Below are 16,766 nucleotides of genomic sequence, written 5' to 3' on the forward strand. Positions count from 1 at the left end.
AAGTCTATCATCCAGTAGTACAAGTCTACAATGCAAAGTCCCCATGCATCACTAGACATGCTCTAAAAGTTTTAACTAAGCTAATAGATACTCCCTAATATTTTTAAGAAGCCAAAGTTATACCTGCGTCCGTCATCAGCTCGCTGATGGCGATAGTCCCAAAACTTAGGCACAGCTCCGCTACTATCCCCGTAGCATCCCCCTACTTCCGGTTTTCCAATAGGATGCCTAGAAAACACTAAATGCCTAAAATACTAGCTAGGATTGGAGAGGGAAGAGGGACTCGGTGCACTCCAAACTGAGCCTAGACACCCTATTTATAGAGCGAGTTCGGACTGTCCGATCCCACCTTCGGATTGTCCGATCTCTGCATGCATGACATGTGTCGCTGTCAGCACTTCAGACTGTCCAAAGATGCACTTCGGATCATTCCATCCCAATATTACGTCATCGGTGACGTCACCAATTCGGACACCTGGCTTGACCCAGTTCGGATCGTCTGAACCCTTACTTCGGAGCGTCTGAACTCCTACACCTAGCTAATCAGATTTCATTTCTTATTTATCTTATCCAATGGAGATTGGATCATCCGATCCCTACCCCTCCGAACTGGATCAGGGCCTCCGAACTTCACCCCTTCGGACCGTCCGATCCTTATAGTTCGGACCTTCCGATCTCTCTGAGATCTTGGACTCTCCCGACCATTTTCAAGTGTTCTACATCCATTTTTCAACTCCTTAAACCCATTTGAAAATCTCTTAATTATGTTTTACTTAATATAAATATGATTACTTAATTAATTGCCACTTAATCATTAATTTTGGATACGAGTCACTACAATATAAGTATGATTTTTAAGAAAATAAATTAAATATATATTTACGGGTAAATTTTCATGAAATAAAGAAATAATGATGATTTTTAAGTTCATGAATCATGTAAGAATTTTTAATGTGAATTTTAAGGGCATGTTAAGAAAAATAAATTTTTAAGGAAGTTGAAGTGAAGGTGGAAAGTGATGTGGTTGGACGTCGGGATATCTGGGCCCAGTGACCTTCTTGTTAATGTGATAATGAGCTTATGGATCCAACGATAAGGGCTGGTGAAGTGGCAGTAAAGAGGTGGAAACCTCCACCGCCACGTATCTCGGTTTATATGATTGATCAATCGTTAATGTTTATGGCCACCAACATGGATAAAACCTATAATGTTTTAAGAATGTAAGACATGCCATATCATGAGATGTATTAAGTATAATGTTTAGGATGAAGTATGATGATATTGTTTATGATTCAGTAGTATGTAATGTTTTTAAGATCATGCATGTATAAGTATATTCACGATATTTTATACGATATGTGCTTGCATATGGTTTCATGTTGTTATATATGGATAGAACGTACTGAGTCTCTAAGCTCACTAGATTTAAATGGTGCAGGTGAGCATGAGTCAGTTGATGATGATGTCGTTCCTACTGGCAGTGAGGGCATATGAGCATTCAGGCAGCTAGTACACCCGTGGCCATCCCATGACTGATGATAAATATTTTTATGCTGTATTTTGAAACAATGTTTATAAATTATTATTATTATGGATTTGGCAGTGAGGGCATATGAGCATTCAGGCAGCTAGTACACCCGTGGCCACCCATGACTGATGATAAATATTTTTATGGAGTATTTTGAATCAATGTTTGATTTCCGCACATGTTTAGAAATTATTATTATTATTATGGATTTGAGGATTTTGACATATGTATGATATTTACGTATGCATTGATTTGATGAGAGAATATTATTTAAGTTTTATGTTATGAGACTTCCATGCATGGATATAAATTTTGTTTAAGTATTTACTTTAATTTAATTTATGTGCATGTAAAGCATTTATCAGGTATTATATTTTATGGAAAATTATTTTTTAAGTATATTATATATATATGTATGAGTGTTTATGTAGTATAAATAATATTTTAAAGTAAATGAATAAAATAAATTATTTAAAAAAAATTCAGTAGTGAGTTTGGGTTGTTTCACTATGCATGTTGCCTTGACTGACATGACGACTGATCCAAGTCAACTGACCAACCGCTTACAAAACATAACTCTGGAAGATGACGGTGAAGATGATGTCTGGTTAAGGACACTTCAGTCTATAGAACCTGATGTTGTAGATCAACCAGTTGATCAAGTTGACCACAGTCGCTCCAACAATCGATGTACAGGCAGCTGAGGAGATGTTGACTGATGGACATTTGACTGATGCCAATCGAGTCGAAGAGATCAACTAGGGGTTTAAACATGTCGATTCGAGTCAAGTTGAGTATCATACTACTCAAGCTCGACTCGACTCATATTTTGTCTACTGAAGCTCGAGTTCGGTCGAGTAATGAGTTTCAAGCTCGAGCTCGGTCTCTACTATTGATGATTAAAAAGTTGGCTTCAGTCTCATCTTCTTTGGCGTTTTCAAAACTACATCCATTGCAAGGTCTTTCGTCAAAGGGTCCGCCAAGTTAAGACTCGACCTCACATAGTCCACAGTTACGACACCCTCGGTTATTAATTTTCTAACTGGACTATGTCTCAATCCAATATGTCTCGACTTCCTATTATAGTTATTGTTATATGCCCTTGATAGTGTAGCCTCACAATCATAGTGTGCAGAATTATTTCTCACTCAGATTGTATTGTGTGTTCGTGTCATGTTGGAATGATGATTGATTCAGTATTTATAATGACTGAATTATTTTCTATGATAAGACACGTCCATTTGATGATACACATTTGTTTGAATCGTCAAAAACCGTCAAAACCACAAAGGGATGTCATGAGCAGACGTCTCTCTTCGTTTTAGACTCAAAAAAACTTCACATCATGATGTACCGAGTTATTAGTTCCTTCAGTCTAGTTCTCCCACTTTGGTTCCCTAGTTCCTTTAGGTTTCTTTTGGCTCCTTCAGGTACCATCTATCATCCATGAGATCTTCCATTTTTATGGAAATCTTCAACTCATTTATAGTCCATATGATGTTACAGTTCCAATTTTGATACGGGAACTTTAATTCGAGGCCTAACAATTTGTAACAAATTTTCAAAAAAAAAAAAAAATACCCTTGCATGATAGGAACATAAATTAAAATGACATATAGTCTAAATTGAAAATCGCCCAAAACAGAATTTCGTATTATTACGGAAAATTTTGTGTTCCTAAATTCAGCACAAGAGATGAGATGATGTACTATGTTTAATAGAGATACGTCCGTTACTCACGTTTGAGAAATAGTAATAATCGAGGTCATTTCTAGGTCAAAAAGTTCATATCATTAACCAATAATATGATCATATAGAGAATCTATCTTCTGTTTACAAAGTAAATTATGCACATCAACAATTGTAATTCAAAACAACAGTCCGGGTTGAATGGGAGAACAATAGGCCGCCTCTTTTTGCAACATACAACTGGAAAGGGAACATGGAGCTGAGCAAGCACCGCAGCGCTCCGGCAGCCGAGGCCACACCCTTTTTCCCCGAAAATTTCTCATTGTCCCCGTTATTGTTGTACACCAGCGTGGTCGTCTGCATTGCTCGAATCAGTAGCCTCATTTCTTGTTTTGCTTTCAGTAGGTGCCACAGCATTACTGGGTGTCCCCTGTCAAAGTAGAGTCTCGATCATTTTCTCTTTAACCCTCAGAGAACATCCGAATGATTCAGCATAAACAAGGAGATAAACCCCAAACGTTACATGCAATGCCACTGATGTCGCAACGTTTAGTTATAATATATGAACCACAAGCCAAAAAACAGCCCGCACAGTTTTGTGAATTTTTAGAAATGTTTGGTTTTCTTCCCTACCATCTTTTTAATGTTGAGCGAGTCAGTCATTTTAATGTTGAGCAAGCCAGACAGATGCTACGCTCATCTGCTTTCTCCTCAAATAAGTCAGACATCGACACTACAATTCAACTGCTTTCTCATTTAAATTCGTGAGTTCGTTGCTAACCAATTCTAATCAAAGTGACTTGTGAACTCGTGGATTTATGGTATGTTCATGGCCCTCTCCGGTTCAAATTTGATCGAGTATTCAACATTATGACTACATACGTCCACTTCCCATGGCTTTAGGAACAGTGTAAAAGGAAGAGTTACATATCATTCGAGAACTAGTTATATACCTTATTCCGATCTCGCCAACCGAGGCCAAAGGAGAGCAAACCTGTCTTCCTTGTGGATACATCGTGCGGAGATTCTGCACGCCCAGGTCTATAATACATTTCACCTTGGAATAAATATATCTTTCCAATAAAAGGTGAAACTTTATGGAAGAATGTTCCAAATTATGTAGTTTACTCTCACCTTGGGGAAGACAACGCTTTACTTTGCCCTGATTCGTACTGCAATGTAGCTTCCAGCATCGATTCTGCCATGACAGCCCTCCTCTCCATCTCAGCAAGGGAGTTCATGGTCTTCTCATACTTTTCCTGCATAAACAAAATCAAAAGCATTCACCTTCCCAAATATCAGCCATGAATCATCTCAGAGAACCATAATTTATTATTCAATGCTTAGCCTTCTGCCTGCAGCAGATACTAACTTATGGAGAAAAAGGAATAAGCTTAATATATCATTAGTATCTCAGATCAGTTGACAGGTCTACAGCAAGCCCCAGTACTCACAATACCTCTGTTGCCACAAGACCGCTCATCAGCAATATGCTGGTAAAAATTAATTAAATGGAACACAAAATGCATGAAACAATTTCTTTGTCGTATTTCATTTACTGAAACCTAGACTCACAAACACGTTCCTGCATTTGCAACTTCTTTTTTACCGTGGCTCTGCATGCAAGATTTATGGAAACAGAGAAACGGTAAAAGCCTAAAGTTTTGCTAGAGAACTTTGTCTGTGTAGCAGAGTACGGACAAATGGGTAGTAAGTAGCGTCAAGCAGGGTTACTCACCCACGACATTTCTAACCTGTTAAAATCAGAAGATTTGAAATTCAACTACTGTCATGAACAGAACCTGAAGGACATGCACTGCATATTTCTGAGCTGCTGAATCCTGTTCAGCAAATAGCCGAGCTTCTTCAGTCACCTTCTGTTCTTGCTCAACTTTAATTAAAACCTAAAACAAATTGCTAGAAAATATAAATTGAAAAAGAGATCAACCAATTCCACCTAGCTATAAGTTGAGATGAAAAAGTGGGAAAAAAACCTGAAGCATGGCTTGCTCCTCTTCTTTCTTCTCAGCCAGAGCTCGCCGTAGTTCAGCAATTTCTTGCTCCAATTGTTCAACCTTCAGGATATAACATTTAGGTCATGTTCGAAACTTGGCTAAACTTTAAACCAGATCTATATTTTCTGTCTCCTATATATTGATAATGTTGCCTAAATAGGGGGGAAAAAAAAGGATAGAAGATGATTCTCAACTAACCAAGGTGATGTGTATTACTGAATCAGGAAAAAATTGCTGCTAGGTAAAATACAGAAGAGTTTTAAAATACCCTTGCGCTCAATTCCCTTCTGTTATCTTGTTTGACCATCTCCATAAGAGCAGCTTCCAACTCTTCCGCCCTAAAAAAGATGACCATCATTATATTGATAAATACAGATGTATGTATCGTTTGAAGAGGCAATTTTGAAGGAGTTCATATCAACCGAACTGTTCAGGTTTGTCATGAACTCTCAAACAAGTATGACGGAAATAAAATTTCAATTGGAGGATTCTGTTTCAAGGACTTGGATATATATTTTTCTATCAATAACCTGAGCATAGCTGTTCTCTTCTCCTCCAGCAATCTACACAGCTCAACCTTCAACCAGACCACCTGAAAAGAATCTATTAATAATTGAATCTCTAGAAGGGCGACCTGATCAAGTCTAGTAATTGATCATAAAAACACTCAATTGTTGAATTCTTTGATGTCCACGAGATACCTAGAATATCGAATTGCACATGGATGGCCATAAAATAAACAAAAGGGATAAGACGTTGGAAAAAAATATCATTTAACTGATTACTACAACTAAATAGGAGTTCTAATTGGACAGTCAAATGGATGGTAAGCTACCTGTTCTTGATGATCCGGAAGAGAATCTATTTCAGAATCAACGGTTATGCCCTCTAGAAAAGCATCCAGGTTTCTAGCAGGGGATTCTGCATCTGACATTTCACCTACCACTCTCTTGGCACTGGGCCAAGCTTTATTCTTGCTTTCTTTTACAATCAATTCAGGATTGTGCTTAAAACTATACAACTTTGTCGCAAGACCTTTAGGATCTTTAAAAATTCGACCTACTTTAGTCCTTTCCTCAACAGCTGTAAGTATCGCTGGCCGATGCTTCTCTCTGAGTTCTAGCAGTCTATCTTCAGTTACGGTCAAGAAACCCATGCAAGCAGTCAAGACAAGTTGACTACTATCAAAGGTAGAACCAGCAAGTGTTTGCAATAATGTGATAGCATCTCCTGCATCCTTGGTTGTAACAACAGCAGGACCTGCAAAACATGGTACGAATAATGCAACCCGTTCTCCTAGTGGAAGCATTGGTTGATAGATTGCTAGTGATATTACCATATAAGTCCATCAAAGCAAGTGCTGTCCGAAATAGCATGACACGATTTCCTTCAAATAGAAGTACATCCCACACTCGAAGAACTAAAGCCAAGAAAATGGGTAACTGTTAATGATGTGTAGCCAAAAATACCAATGGGGCATGCAAAGTACAACTTCGTTGAATAATGTAGTCAGTTGCATAAGACCGAACCGCTTTCCCAGGGAAGCATATTTACAAAAATTGAAAGGAACCAGGGCCCTGATATCCAAGCGACCTGCACTCCCAAGTAATCAAGATGATTGACTGCAGAGTATGACAACAATAAAGTACTTTATAAATTCAGTATAATTATAGCAGCAAAGAAGAGAAAAATTATAGCATCAGACAGACCTAGTTTGGGAAATTTTTCACGCATCAAGTCCTCAAAAACAAGCTGGTCAACCTAAAATGACGAATAAGTAGAAATGTGAGGTTCGGACGAGCATAAAATATTTCCTACGTAGAATTGAAATACTGACCTGTGATTCAATCATTTCTTGTGAGAAATAATCTTCAAAATAGTCATCAATTAAACCCACCAAAGTCCTGAAAGGTTTGGAACTAGCTAGTTTATAAGTTAGCTAATTTGATACTGTTTGCTTCATAAATAATCATGTTATCAAAAAGGATCTCATTCATTTAAAGAAAAGAAAAAAAGAATGTTTGCATTAGCTTTCAGTCACTTAATCATTTAAACAACATTTGAATAATTACGTAGGAAACAAATTTCTGAATCTGGCCAAGACAGCATTTGGATAACATAATATAGAGCAACCGAGATACGACAATCAATATCACATTCTGTTGGATATTTTGGAGAATATAACGTGAAGCAAGGAATTGAGAAAGCCAAAAGAATAATTTTATTGTACAATCTATCATCTATTTATACAATATAATTAATATAGAGTCCTAATGAAAATAGAATATATAGAATCCTAATCAAAATAAAGTGTATAGAGTCCTAATAAAATAGTAAAGCTTCAAGAGTCATCAAATCTTCACTCCTCCTTGGCTCGGAAGCTGCACACACCAAGTTCCTGCCTTAAAAATTCAAATCTGATTTTTGGAAGAGCCTTTGTTAAAATGTCAGCATGTTGATCTTCTGTTCTGCAATAGATCAGTTGCACTTCTCCTCCTTTTTGCACTTCTCTCAAAAGATAAAACTTTATTTTGAAATGTTTTGTTTTACCATGGAACACTGGATTATTTGCAATAGAAATTGCAGCTTGTCCACATTTAAATCTGTGCCTTCTAGTGGTTCCATATGCAAATCAGCCAGCAATTTCCTGATCCAAAGTGATTGATTTACAGCAGCACAAGCAGACACATATTCTGCTTCTGCGGTGGACTGTGCTATAACTCCTTGCTTCTTACTGCACCATGAAAAAATTCCAGAACCAAAACTAAAACAATAACCTGAGGTGCTTCTCATATCATCAGCACATCCAGCCCAATCGCTGTCTGAATATCCATGAAGTTTGAAGTTTTTGACTTGGCTGAACTTTATTCCATAATCAAGCGTGCCTTTAATATATCGGAGAATTCTTTTCGCTGCTTGAAAATGAATTTCACTAGCACAATGCATATACCTTGATAACAAACTTACTGCGTGCATTATATCTGGTCTGGTTGATGTTTGATACATGAGGCATCCGATCAAGCTTCTATACAGTCTTTCATCCACTTTCCTAGCTCCATCTTCTTTGCAAAACCTCTCCTTTTGGTTCATTGGTGTTTCTGTTGGCTTGCACTCGTCCATATTAAATTTCTTGAGAACTTTCCTTGCATATTTTTGCTGACACAGAAATATTTCATTCTGTAGTTGATACACCTGCATACCAAGGAAGAATGTCATTCTCCCAAGATCTGTCATTTCAAAGGCATCTTTCATCTCTTCTTTGAACTTTTCAATTAATGCCTTGCTACTTCCAGTGACAAGTAGATCATCGACATACAAGGATACCACAAGTACTTTTTCATCAGATTTCTTAATGTATAAAGTGGATTCACTTAGACTTTTTTCAAAGCCCAAGTTCACCAAGTGCGTATCAATTCTACTGTACCAAGATCTTGGTACATGTTTCAAACCATACAAGGCCTTTTTCAATCGATATACCTTCTCTTCTTATCCTAGTAAAGCAAATCCATCAGGTTGCTTCACAAAAATTTCTTCCTCCAAATATCCATTTAGAAAAGCGGACTTAACATCCATTTGGTGTATAATCCAACCCTTTTGTGCAGCAATAGCCATTAGCATTCTTATGGTGTCCATCCTAGCAACAGGGGCAAAAGTTTCTGAAAAATCTACTCCGAACATCTGGGCATATCCCTTGACAACAAGTCTTGTCTTGTACTTGTTTAAAGAATCGTCCGGATTTAGTTTAGTCCTGTAAACCCACTTCACGCCTATCGCTTTCTTGTGCTTGGGTCTGTCCAACAACTCCCATGTTTGGTTTTTATCAATCATCTTCAGCTCTTCCTTCATGGCATGTATCCATTTCTCATCAGTTACAGCTTCTTCATACCCTGCAGGTTCCAAAACAGCAACATTACACCTTTGATAAATGTCAGAGAGTAATCTAGTTCCTCTAGCAGGTTCATCATCTATATCAGCATTCTCCTCCGGAACCTCAAGCTTCTTATCATCCTCTCAGCTCCACTTTTTTGACTCAAAGAATTGCACATCTCTACTAATAATCACTTTCTTATTTTGAGGTTGATAGATCCTGTAGGCCTTTGAGGTTAAGCTGTAGCCTACAAAGATTCCTGGTTCTGCCTTTTTGTCCAATTTGTCTCTCTTAACGTGAGGAATGTAAGAGAAACACAAACAACCAAATATCTTCAGATTAAACACCTTTGGTTTGTAGCCATACCATGCTTCAAATGGAGTCATATTTTGCAAAGCTCTGGTTGGCAATCTGTTTAGAAGAAAAACAGACGTGTTTGCTGCCTCAGCCCAAAACTCCTTTGGCAGCTCTTTGTCATGAAGCAAACACCTTGCCATCTCCATTATTGTTCGATTTTTCCGATCCACAACACCATTTTGCTGAGGAGTGTATGGTGCTGTCAATTGATGGTTAATGCTGGCATCTTCACAAAATTTATTAAATTTTTCAGAGGTATATTCTGTCCCATTGTCGGATCTGATCATCAGCATTTTGCAACTGCTTTGAGTTTCAATCCAAGCCTTAAACCTTCCAAAGATATCATCTACTTCAGATTTAAACTTCATGAAATAAATCCAACACATCCTTGAGTAATCATCAATAAAAGCAATGTAATACAAACTTCCATTTAAAGATGGCGTTTTCATTGGTCCTCCTACATCTGTGTGGATTAACTGTAGCTTAAGTGCAGCCCTCCAGGCTTTACTTTGTTGAAAAGGAAGTCTCGTTTGTTTCCCAAACTGACAAGCAACACACGCAGGGAGTTTTTCATTCAATTGTGGTAAACCTTTCACCATATTGTTCTTATTCATTGAAAATACAGCAACATGGTGAAAATGCCCCAATCTCTTGTGCCAAAGTACGGTATTGCTTTCAGCTTTGAGTACGGCAGCTTGTTCCTCATTCGTTAAATCTAGAGCAAAACTTTTACCTCGCATTTTGACTTTAAATATCTCTATATCTTTAGCATCTTTGATCACACAATTTCTATCTTCAAAAAACACTTTATATCCTTTCTCCAACAGTTGAGTAACACTCAAAAGGTTCTGATTAACTTCAGGTACATATAAAACATCAGAAATTAACTTGAAACCTGAGTGTCCTTCAATTGCTACAGTTCCTTTGCCTTTCACTCCAATATATGCTCCGTTTCCAATTCTTACTTTCGAAACAGCGGTCTCGTTTAGCACTTTGAAAAGAGCTCGATCATAGGTCATGTGGTTTGCACAACCACTATCTATTAGCCAACTTTCTGTGAAGCTGCTGGTGGCAAAGCATGATACCACAAACAACTGCTCCTCTTGAGGTTGATCCTCGATAACCTTTGCTTCTCCTGGTTGTTGTTGACTCTTGCATATCCTTTCCACATGCCCTAACTGACCACACTTGTGATATCTAGCTTCTGGACTCCACCAACACTTACTATGTGGATGATTGGTTTTTTTGCAATTGGGGCAGGGTGGAAAGACTTGAGTATTGATATTGTGGTTGTTTTTACTGTTGCTTGCATATCCTTTAGGCTTGTTATTATTGTACTGTTTTTTCTTGTTCTTGCCACCAAAATTGTAGTGTGATTTGGCTTGTAAAGCTCCATCTGCATATGCTTCTTGCCTCATAAGCCTTCTTTGTTCTTGTGCCAGTAGTGCATTCAACAGTTCTGCCAAGGTAATACTTGACATATCCTTCGAATTTTCCAAGGATGAGATTGTAGCTTCAAACTTTTCCGGAATTGTGACGATGATCTTTTGAACAATTCTAGAATCAGAAAAGTCAGTACCGAGTAATCTGATTTTGTTGACAATACTAAGAAGCTTCTCAGAATATTCCTTGATCGTTTCTGATTCTTTCATCCTTTGCATCTTAAATTCTCGAAGCAAATTCAGCACTTGCATTCCTTTGATCCTTTCGCTTCCTTCGTATTCTTTTTTCAAAAAATCCCAGATTTCCTTGGCTGTTTTCAATGTCATGATCTGGTGAAAACAGAGGAAGAGACTGCTGTAAATAGGATGGCCTTTGCTTTTGATTTTTTTTGCTTCTTCTCCTTTTGATTTTTGATTTGTGCCATCGTTGGGTTTTCAGGCAGATCTGAAACATCATATTCTCGTTCAACGGCTTCCCATAGATCGTTGGCATCTAGATATGCTTCCATTCTAACAGCCCATACTTGATAATTTGTTTCATCAAATACAGGAGGTGGAATTGTGGTGAAAGAATTTTCTGAATTCATTATGAAAATTTGATCTCACAGATCTCTCAAGAACGCGGCTTTGATACCAATTTGTTGGATATTTTGGAGAATATAACGTGAAGCAAGGAATTGAGAAAGCCAAAAGAATAATTTTATTATGCAATCTATCATCTATTTATACGATATAATTAATATAGAGTCCTAATGAAAATAGAATATATAGAATCCTAATCAAAATAAAGTGTATAGAGTCCTAATAAAATAGTAAAGCTTCAAGAGTCATCAAATCTTCACATTCATACTCGATAATCAACACAAAAGTATTCAACCAACCCACACCTCTGCAGAGATATACATGTAAACAGCAATGCAGCTGTTCTTATTTTTCTAAAAAGAAAATGATAAGGTTTAGCGGCAATAGTGTGTTTTTGAAATTTAATATAGCTTACAACTAACAGTATATTGTTGTCTAATGTAACCAAGTGGAGAGAAAACAAGGTAGAGAACACAAGAGTGGTCAACAAATAAAGACTCAGAATAAACAAGTGGTAAACAAATAAAAGACAGAGATATTCATAAAATATGTCAGTAAAATCTGAAGCATTCAATGTTTGAGGCAAAGAAACATGGAGACAACTAACTGTCAGCTTCCCTAAAAGATAATGCGACACAACTAACTGTGTAGAAAACCGCAAAGCAATAAAGCTCCACCCCCTTTGGCCATCTGGTGTTAAGTGGAGGCAGATTTGTGAGCATTCTCATAAAACATAGAATTTATAAAATATTTACACAATTTTCATTTAAAAATCTAGGATAAGTCAGATGCCAACTGCTATAAATTATTACCGGATGGATTATTGTAGAAGAAAAAAGAACAAAGAATCGATCCAATAAAAAGAAGAAGAAAGAAAACCCACTATTTAGCTTTGAGTTAGATTTACTTGAACCTCTTTTGAGGATTAGTGGATCACTGGTCCACATTTGTAATTTAACTATTTTTACTATTAATAATATTTCTGTTTCTGATCAAAAAAAAAAAAAAAGAAAACCCACTAAGCACACTGGTTTTTATAGCCATGGAAAAGACATTATTTCATATGCTAAATGACAAATGATCTGCTGCTGAAATAATTTTGCAAGAATGTTGGCTTTGATTTTGAGTTGCCAAGGTTTCAATGGCATGCTGTCCAAGGGCAAAGAGCAAAAAGTGTCACGTCATCCAAATATGTGAATCTGAACTAGACTAATACAAAAGAACAGAAGTAACAATCCTTTTTGCATGGCAATGAGTTAATGGCGCGAAGTTCAATTTATATTGTAAAAGTATCTGGGACTCAGAAAAAAGTGATTCAAGTCATTTTTCATATTTTATGTTTCCTAAAGTAAATGAGCCACCTAACAAATACCGAATTGACTACATGATTGAAATAAAGGAAAATTCAGAAGTAAGAATGTCAATTACACACAAAACTTGACACTAATTGATGTTTCCTTCCAGTGGTTATCCTCACAAATTTGTTAAGAAAGCAATGTGGGTTCAAACAAGGGGTTGCTAGGTGAAGTTTGAAACTTACCAAAAGGCATTTTCCTCGGGCATCATTAGAAGTAACAAACCAGCAAAGAAATTCATTGCCTGCGTGTAGGTTGAATAAAAAAAAGGATAAAATGTTAGGAATTTATGTATCAATATAGTTCAACAAGAGAGCATGAGATAGCATGAACTGTTGTCATCAAATGGATATTGAAGTAAGAGTCCAGTTTCCTACAGCTGCAAGTTGTATTTGCTTATATAGCTAAATTATCCTCTCTTTCCATTTAAGTTTCAAAAAATAATAATGCCTGGACAATTTCCTTGTATTTTCCAGCTTCCAGCAATGCGTGAAACTTTTCACTACCAAAGTAATAAACTATAGTCTATGGTTTGCAACTTCCTTTGTCACACTACCCAAGAATGGTCAATGCATTCTTAAACAATTTCGTGCATAATTGATGCAAATTTCACTTTCTAAGCCATCAGCCTAACTGCTGGATATTCTTGCTTCCAGTGGGAAATTTAGCCAATTGAATGAAAAGATCCTGGTTTGTAGTTTATCCTCAATGCTTCAAGCTTTATAGTAAACTGCAATATCCAAGATTAGACCAGAGGAATGAAAAGACTGAAAAAGAAAAGGAAAACAAGAAATTCCTTACCTGGCAGTATCCAACAGAAGGATTATGCCTCGCGTATGCCATAAGAACTCGCCTGAGTGAATTTCTTCCTTTCTCATTTAAGGCAGGATGCCCTGGAAATGTCCTGGGAAGATCCTGCAACAAGTCGACAATTATTTAGTTTGTTGAGAGGTCTTGATAAATTTCAAAACCAAATATCCTTGGGTATAATATGACATGTAGGGGCATTTTAGTAAATGTGAACATAATGAGAGGAAGGAAATCAATGGCAAAAACCAGGAGACTGACAAAAGAAGAGTTGTACAACAAGTGAAAAAGTATGACTATCAATCAGGCAGATGGTCATTCACAGTGAAAGATATTCTATCAACAAGAAGCAATATGAAGATTATCTGTTGAATGGAATATCAAGAAGCTCAAGGCCACTCACGAACATGCAATTAATCGTGCAAGATAAAAATGACAATTGAACAACGATTATTTAACATAGCATTTTAGACAATCACCCAAGATGAACCCTAAAAGAAGTAGCACCTACAAATTAAAAAGATTGAAGCCATGCATCTAATGACCTTCTCAATCTGCTTTTTCCATTTATCTGGTGAATCAAATCTCTTCCCATTTTGTTGTGTTTTTTCATTGCCTGACAGAAAATTATTGTGCTCTTGATTAGCTTCAATATCATTAGCCAACAAATCCTGGTAATATCTTTCCACTCGACGTGTTTTGACACCAACAAAGGCTTGCCAAACCTGCCACATTAAAAAGAAAACACAGAAGAAACTTCAATGTCCGACAGGGGAATTGCAATAATTTCTTCCCATGGTAATCCAGGACCACACCTCTCCTCGTAGATCCTTTGGCACTCCTCCACGAACAAGAAACTCTAGTTCTTCTTTCCAAGGGAAGAAAGGTTCCGAGGACATTTTATCACCAGCAAAAGTGTTTACTTCAGAAGCATTTGGACTATCATCAACTATCTCATTGTCGTAGAATACATCATCTTCATTATCTTCAGAATCTTCTCTCGAGGACCGAGGCTCAGCAATTGATTGAAGCTTATCATGGGATCTTACAGTTTTATCCTTAATGTTTTTCCTCTTCTTTATACGTATGCTAGTCATTTGTTCAATAGAACTCAGAGATGGGTTAATTTTAGCCCATGTCTGCACGTCACAAGATTTTGGGTGTTGGGTCGTTGGAGCTTCATTGGTGCCAACACTTTCCTCCTGAGCGCAAGAAATATACCTCTTTTCACTTGAATCATCCCCTTCTCCACTCAACCCTTCAACAGGCTCAGTTTGCTGAGCTTCATGACCACCAAGCCTTTCCTCAGTTAAATCCCTCCCTTCTTCATCCAATGACAGAGCATGAGCAGGTTCGTATGGCAGCTTTGAAATGTCCGAAAACCCAAGCTTATTATTATCTTGGTCAAAATCTTGTGCACTCGTAGGCTGTGGTAGCTCCTTGAGAAAATCCCTCCACTTCTGCAATCTCTCTTCTTCTTCTTCCTGAAAGTTTTTGAGTCAATCTAAACCAGATAGGCATACACTTTTTTATAATTCTTCTTTATTTTGATCAGAAAAAAAGTATGTATGCTCGCCCTACCCTCTGTTTTTCAAAAAGCCAAATTTAAGTTCATTTTAGGGAGAAAGAAGAGAATGACATAATTGGAACATCGAGAGATAGACAACAGAAGTTTGCTAACCTATAAATTTTCAGATTCATCAGAGAAGGGATCAAATAAAGGGACAAAGGATAAGCAAGAGACCCCATCATTGAATAAAGTACGTAAAGTATAATTGAATATGGCGTAGAAGTAGCAATTACCCGGTAAATATCAGCGTACTCTCGATATCTATGAAGATGTTGAGGTCTCACAGTAAATCCATATGTATCCCTGTAATAATTTCAGATTTTGCAACACCAAGAATCACAAATCCATTCAGTATCTGAAATGTAGTAATATTGCATCTCCATAATGAAGCTTCTATAAACAGACAAGAAAGTTGAACGAAAAGCTATATCTGTAAAACAAGATATTGTTACTGAAATTACCTGGAATCATCTTGCAATGTACGCTTACTCAACAAGGACAACAACATAATTCATAAGATACCCAATTACACCTCCCATATCGATGTTCTTTTGGGTTAAATCAGATTCCATTCATTTTTTTGTGTCAAAATTCCTAATACACCTCAATTCTAAGATACTAAAATACTTGTGTCACTATAGCTACCACAAAATCCCCTAAAAGAAGAAGAAAAAAAAAAACAAAAACAATGATCATTTATTCAAAAAGGAAGGCGATCTAATGGTGTGACTCTCAATCAAATGTACGATAACTCCAATCAATCAACTACGTATCCTGATTCGTGAGTAAAACTTGGCAAAATGAGTTAACTCGGTAGCTCATCATTAATCAGAAGAAGAAAAATTCCTCGAATTTCGGATCCTAACGTCACAACCCAAGCTCTCCCTCACTGAATTCCACAAAACATCGACCATATCTACACGTGTTAAGCTCAGAAATCAAAGAATCCGCCGTGCGTCAAAACAATAACAGCCAAAAACACTAGCGGAAATCTCGAGTTTATGCGCAGGTGTCACAGTTATTACCGTTTAGGCTCGTAGTTGAGGAAAACTTGGGAGCCTTTGACCGTCATCTGCGGCGGCGGAGATTGGATCAGCGTTTATCGGAGAATGGAATGGCTTCTCCTGGATAGTAGCTCAACAGAGAGCTGGATTTCCCATAATTTCTCTGCATAGATTTGGTCACGTGTATGTATAGTTGACCGCGAACCGGGGGATCACGTGCATGTTGCTTAGCGCGGGGTAAATGCTCAAGTTACCGGCCGGTAAAAATACTGGCATGTGACTGTGTCGGTGACAGCCCCGTTATATGGATTGATGAACATGTATTAAATGAGATGGGTCATATTGCTTTGGACAGGTAGGTCCACATTATTATTATTTTAAATTTTAATCATTATATTATGTGTTGACTATTCTAACAACACTAGTTTAAACTATTTATTTCATGAATAAGTCTCACCTATATTCATGAACCATTAATCACATTTTATTTAACATGAAAAATAATATTTTTTTATAAGTAGATCAAAAAATATGTCATACATAATGATA

General features: G+C 37.1%; 1 protein-coding gene across 3 annotated transcripts; it reads right to left on the reverse strand.

The window, feature by feature from the left end:
- Positions 1–3,316: 3,316 nt before the first annotated feature.
- Positions 3,317–16,451, reverse strand: LOC140892305 (uncharacterized). 3 transcript variants are annotated; one of them, XM_073301151.1, is made up of 18 exons: positions 16,239–16,447; positions 15,447–15,516; positions 14,459–15,127; positions 14,189–14,368; positions 13,638–13,751; positions 13,022–13,080; positions 7,070–7,151; positions 6,942–6,993; positions 6,762–6,854; positions 6,569–6,652; positions 6,068–6,492; positions 5,763–5,824; positions 5,501–5,570; positions 5,212–5,292; positions 5,020–5,121; positions 4,352–4,476; positions 4,171–4,258; positions 3,317–3,647 (listed from the first exon to the last, which is right to left on the reverse strand). In XM_073301151.1, the coding sequence occupies exons 1-18, from the start codon at positions 16,283–16,285 to the stop codon at positions 3,549–3,551; spliced, it is 2,502 nt and encodes an 833-aa protein (XP_073157252.1). In that variant the 5' UTR covers positions 16,286–16,447; the 3' UTR covers positions 3,317–3,548. The 3 variants fall into 3 exon arrangements, 2 of the variants coding, with proteins under 2 accessions (XP_073157252.1, XP_073157253.1); XM_073301152.1 differs by having other exon boundaries at positions 7,070–7,136; positions 16,239–16,446; XR_012152799.1 differs by lacking the exons at positions 3,317–3,647; positions 4,171–4,258 and having other exon boundaries at positions 4,430–4,476; positions 5,020–5,134; positions 16,239–16,451.
- Positions 16,452–16,766: the final 315 nt, after the last annotated feature.

This window comes from Henckelia pumila, chromosome 3, assembly GCF_033568475.1.
Source record: "Henckelia pumila isolate YLH828 chromosome 3, ASM3356847v2, whole genome shotgun sequence".
Classification (NCBI taxonomy): domain Eukaryota; kingdom Viridiplantae; phylum Streptophyta; class Magnoliopsida; order Lamiales; family Gesneriaceae; genus Henckelia; species Henckelia pumila.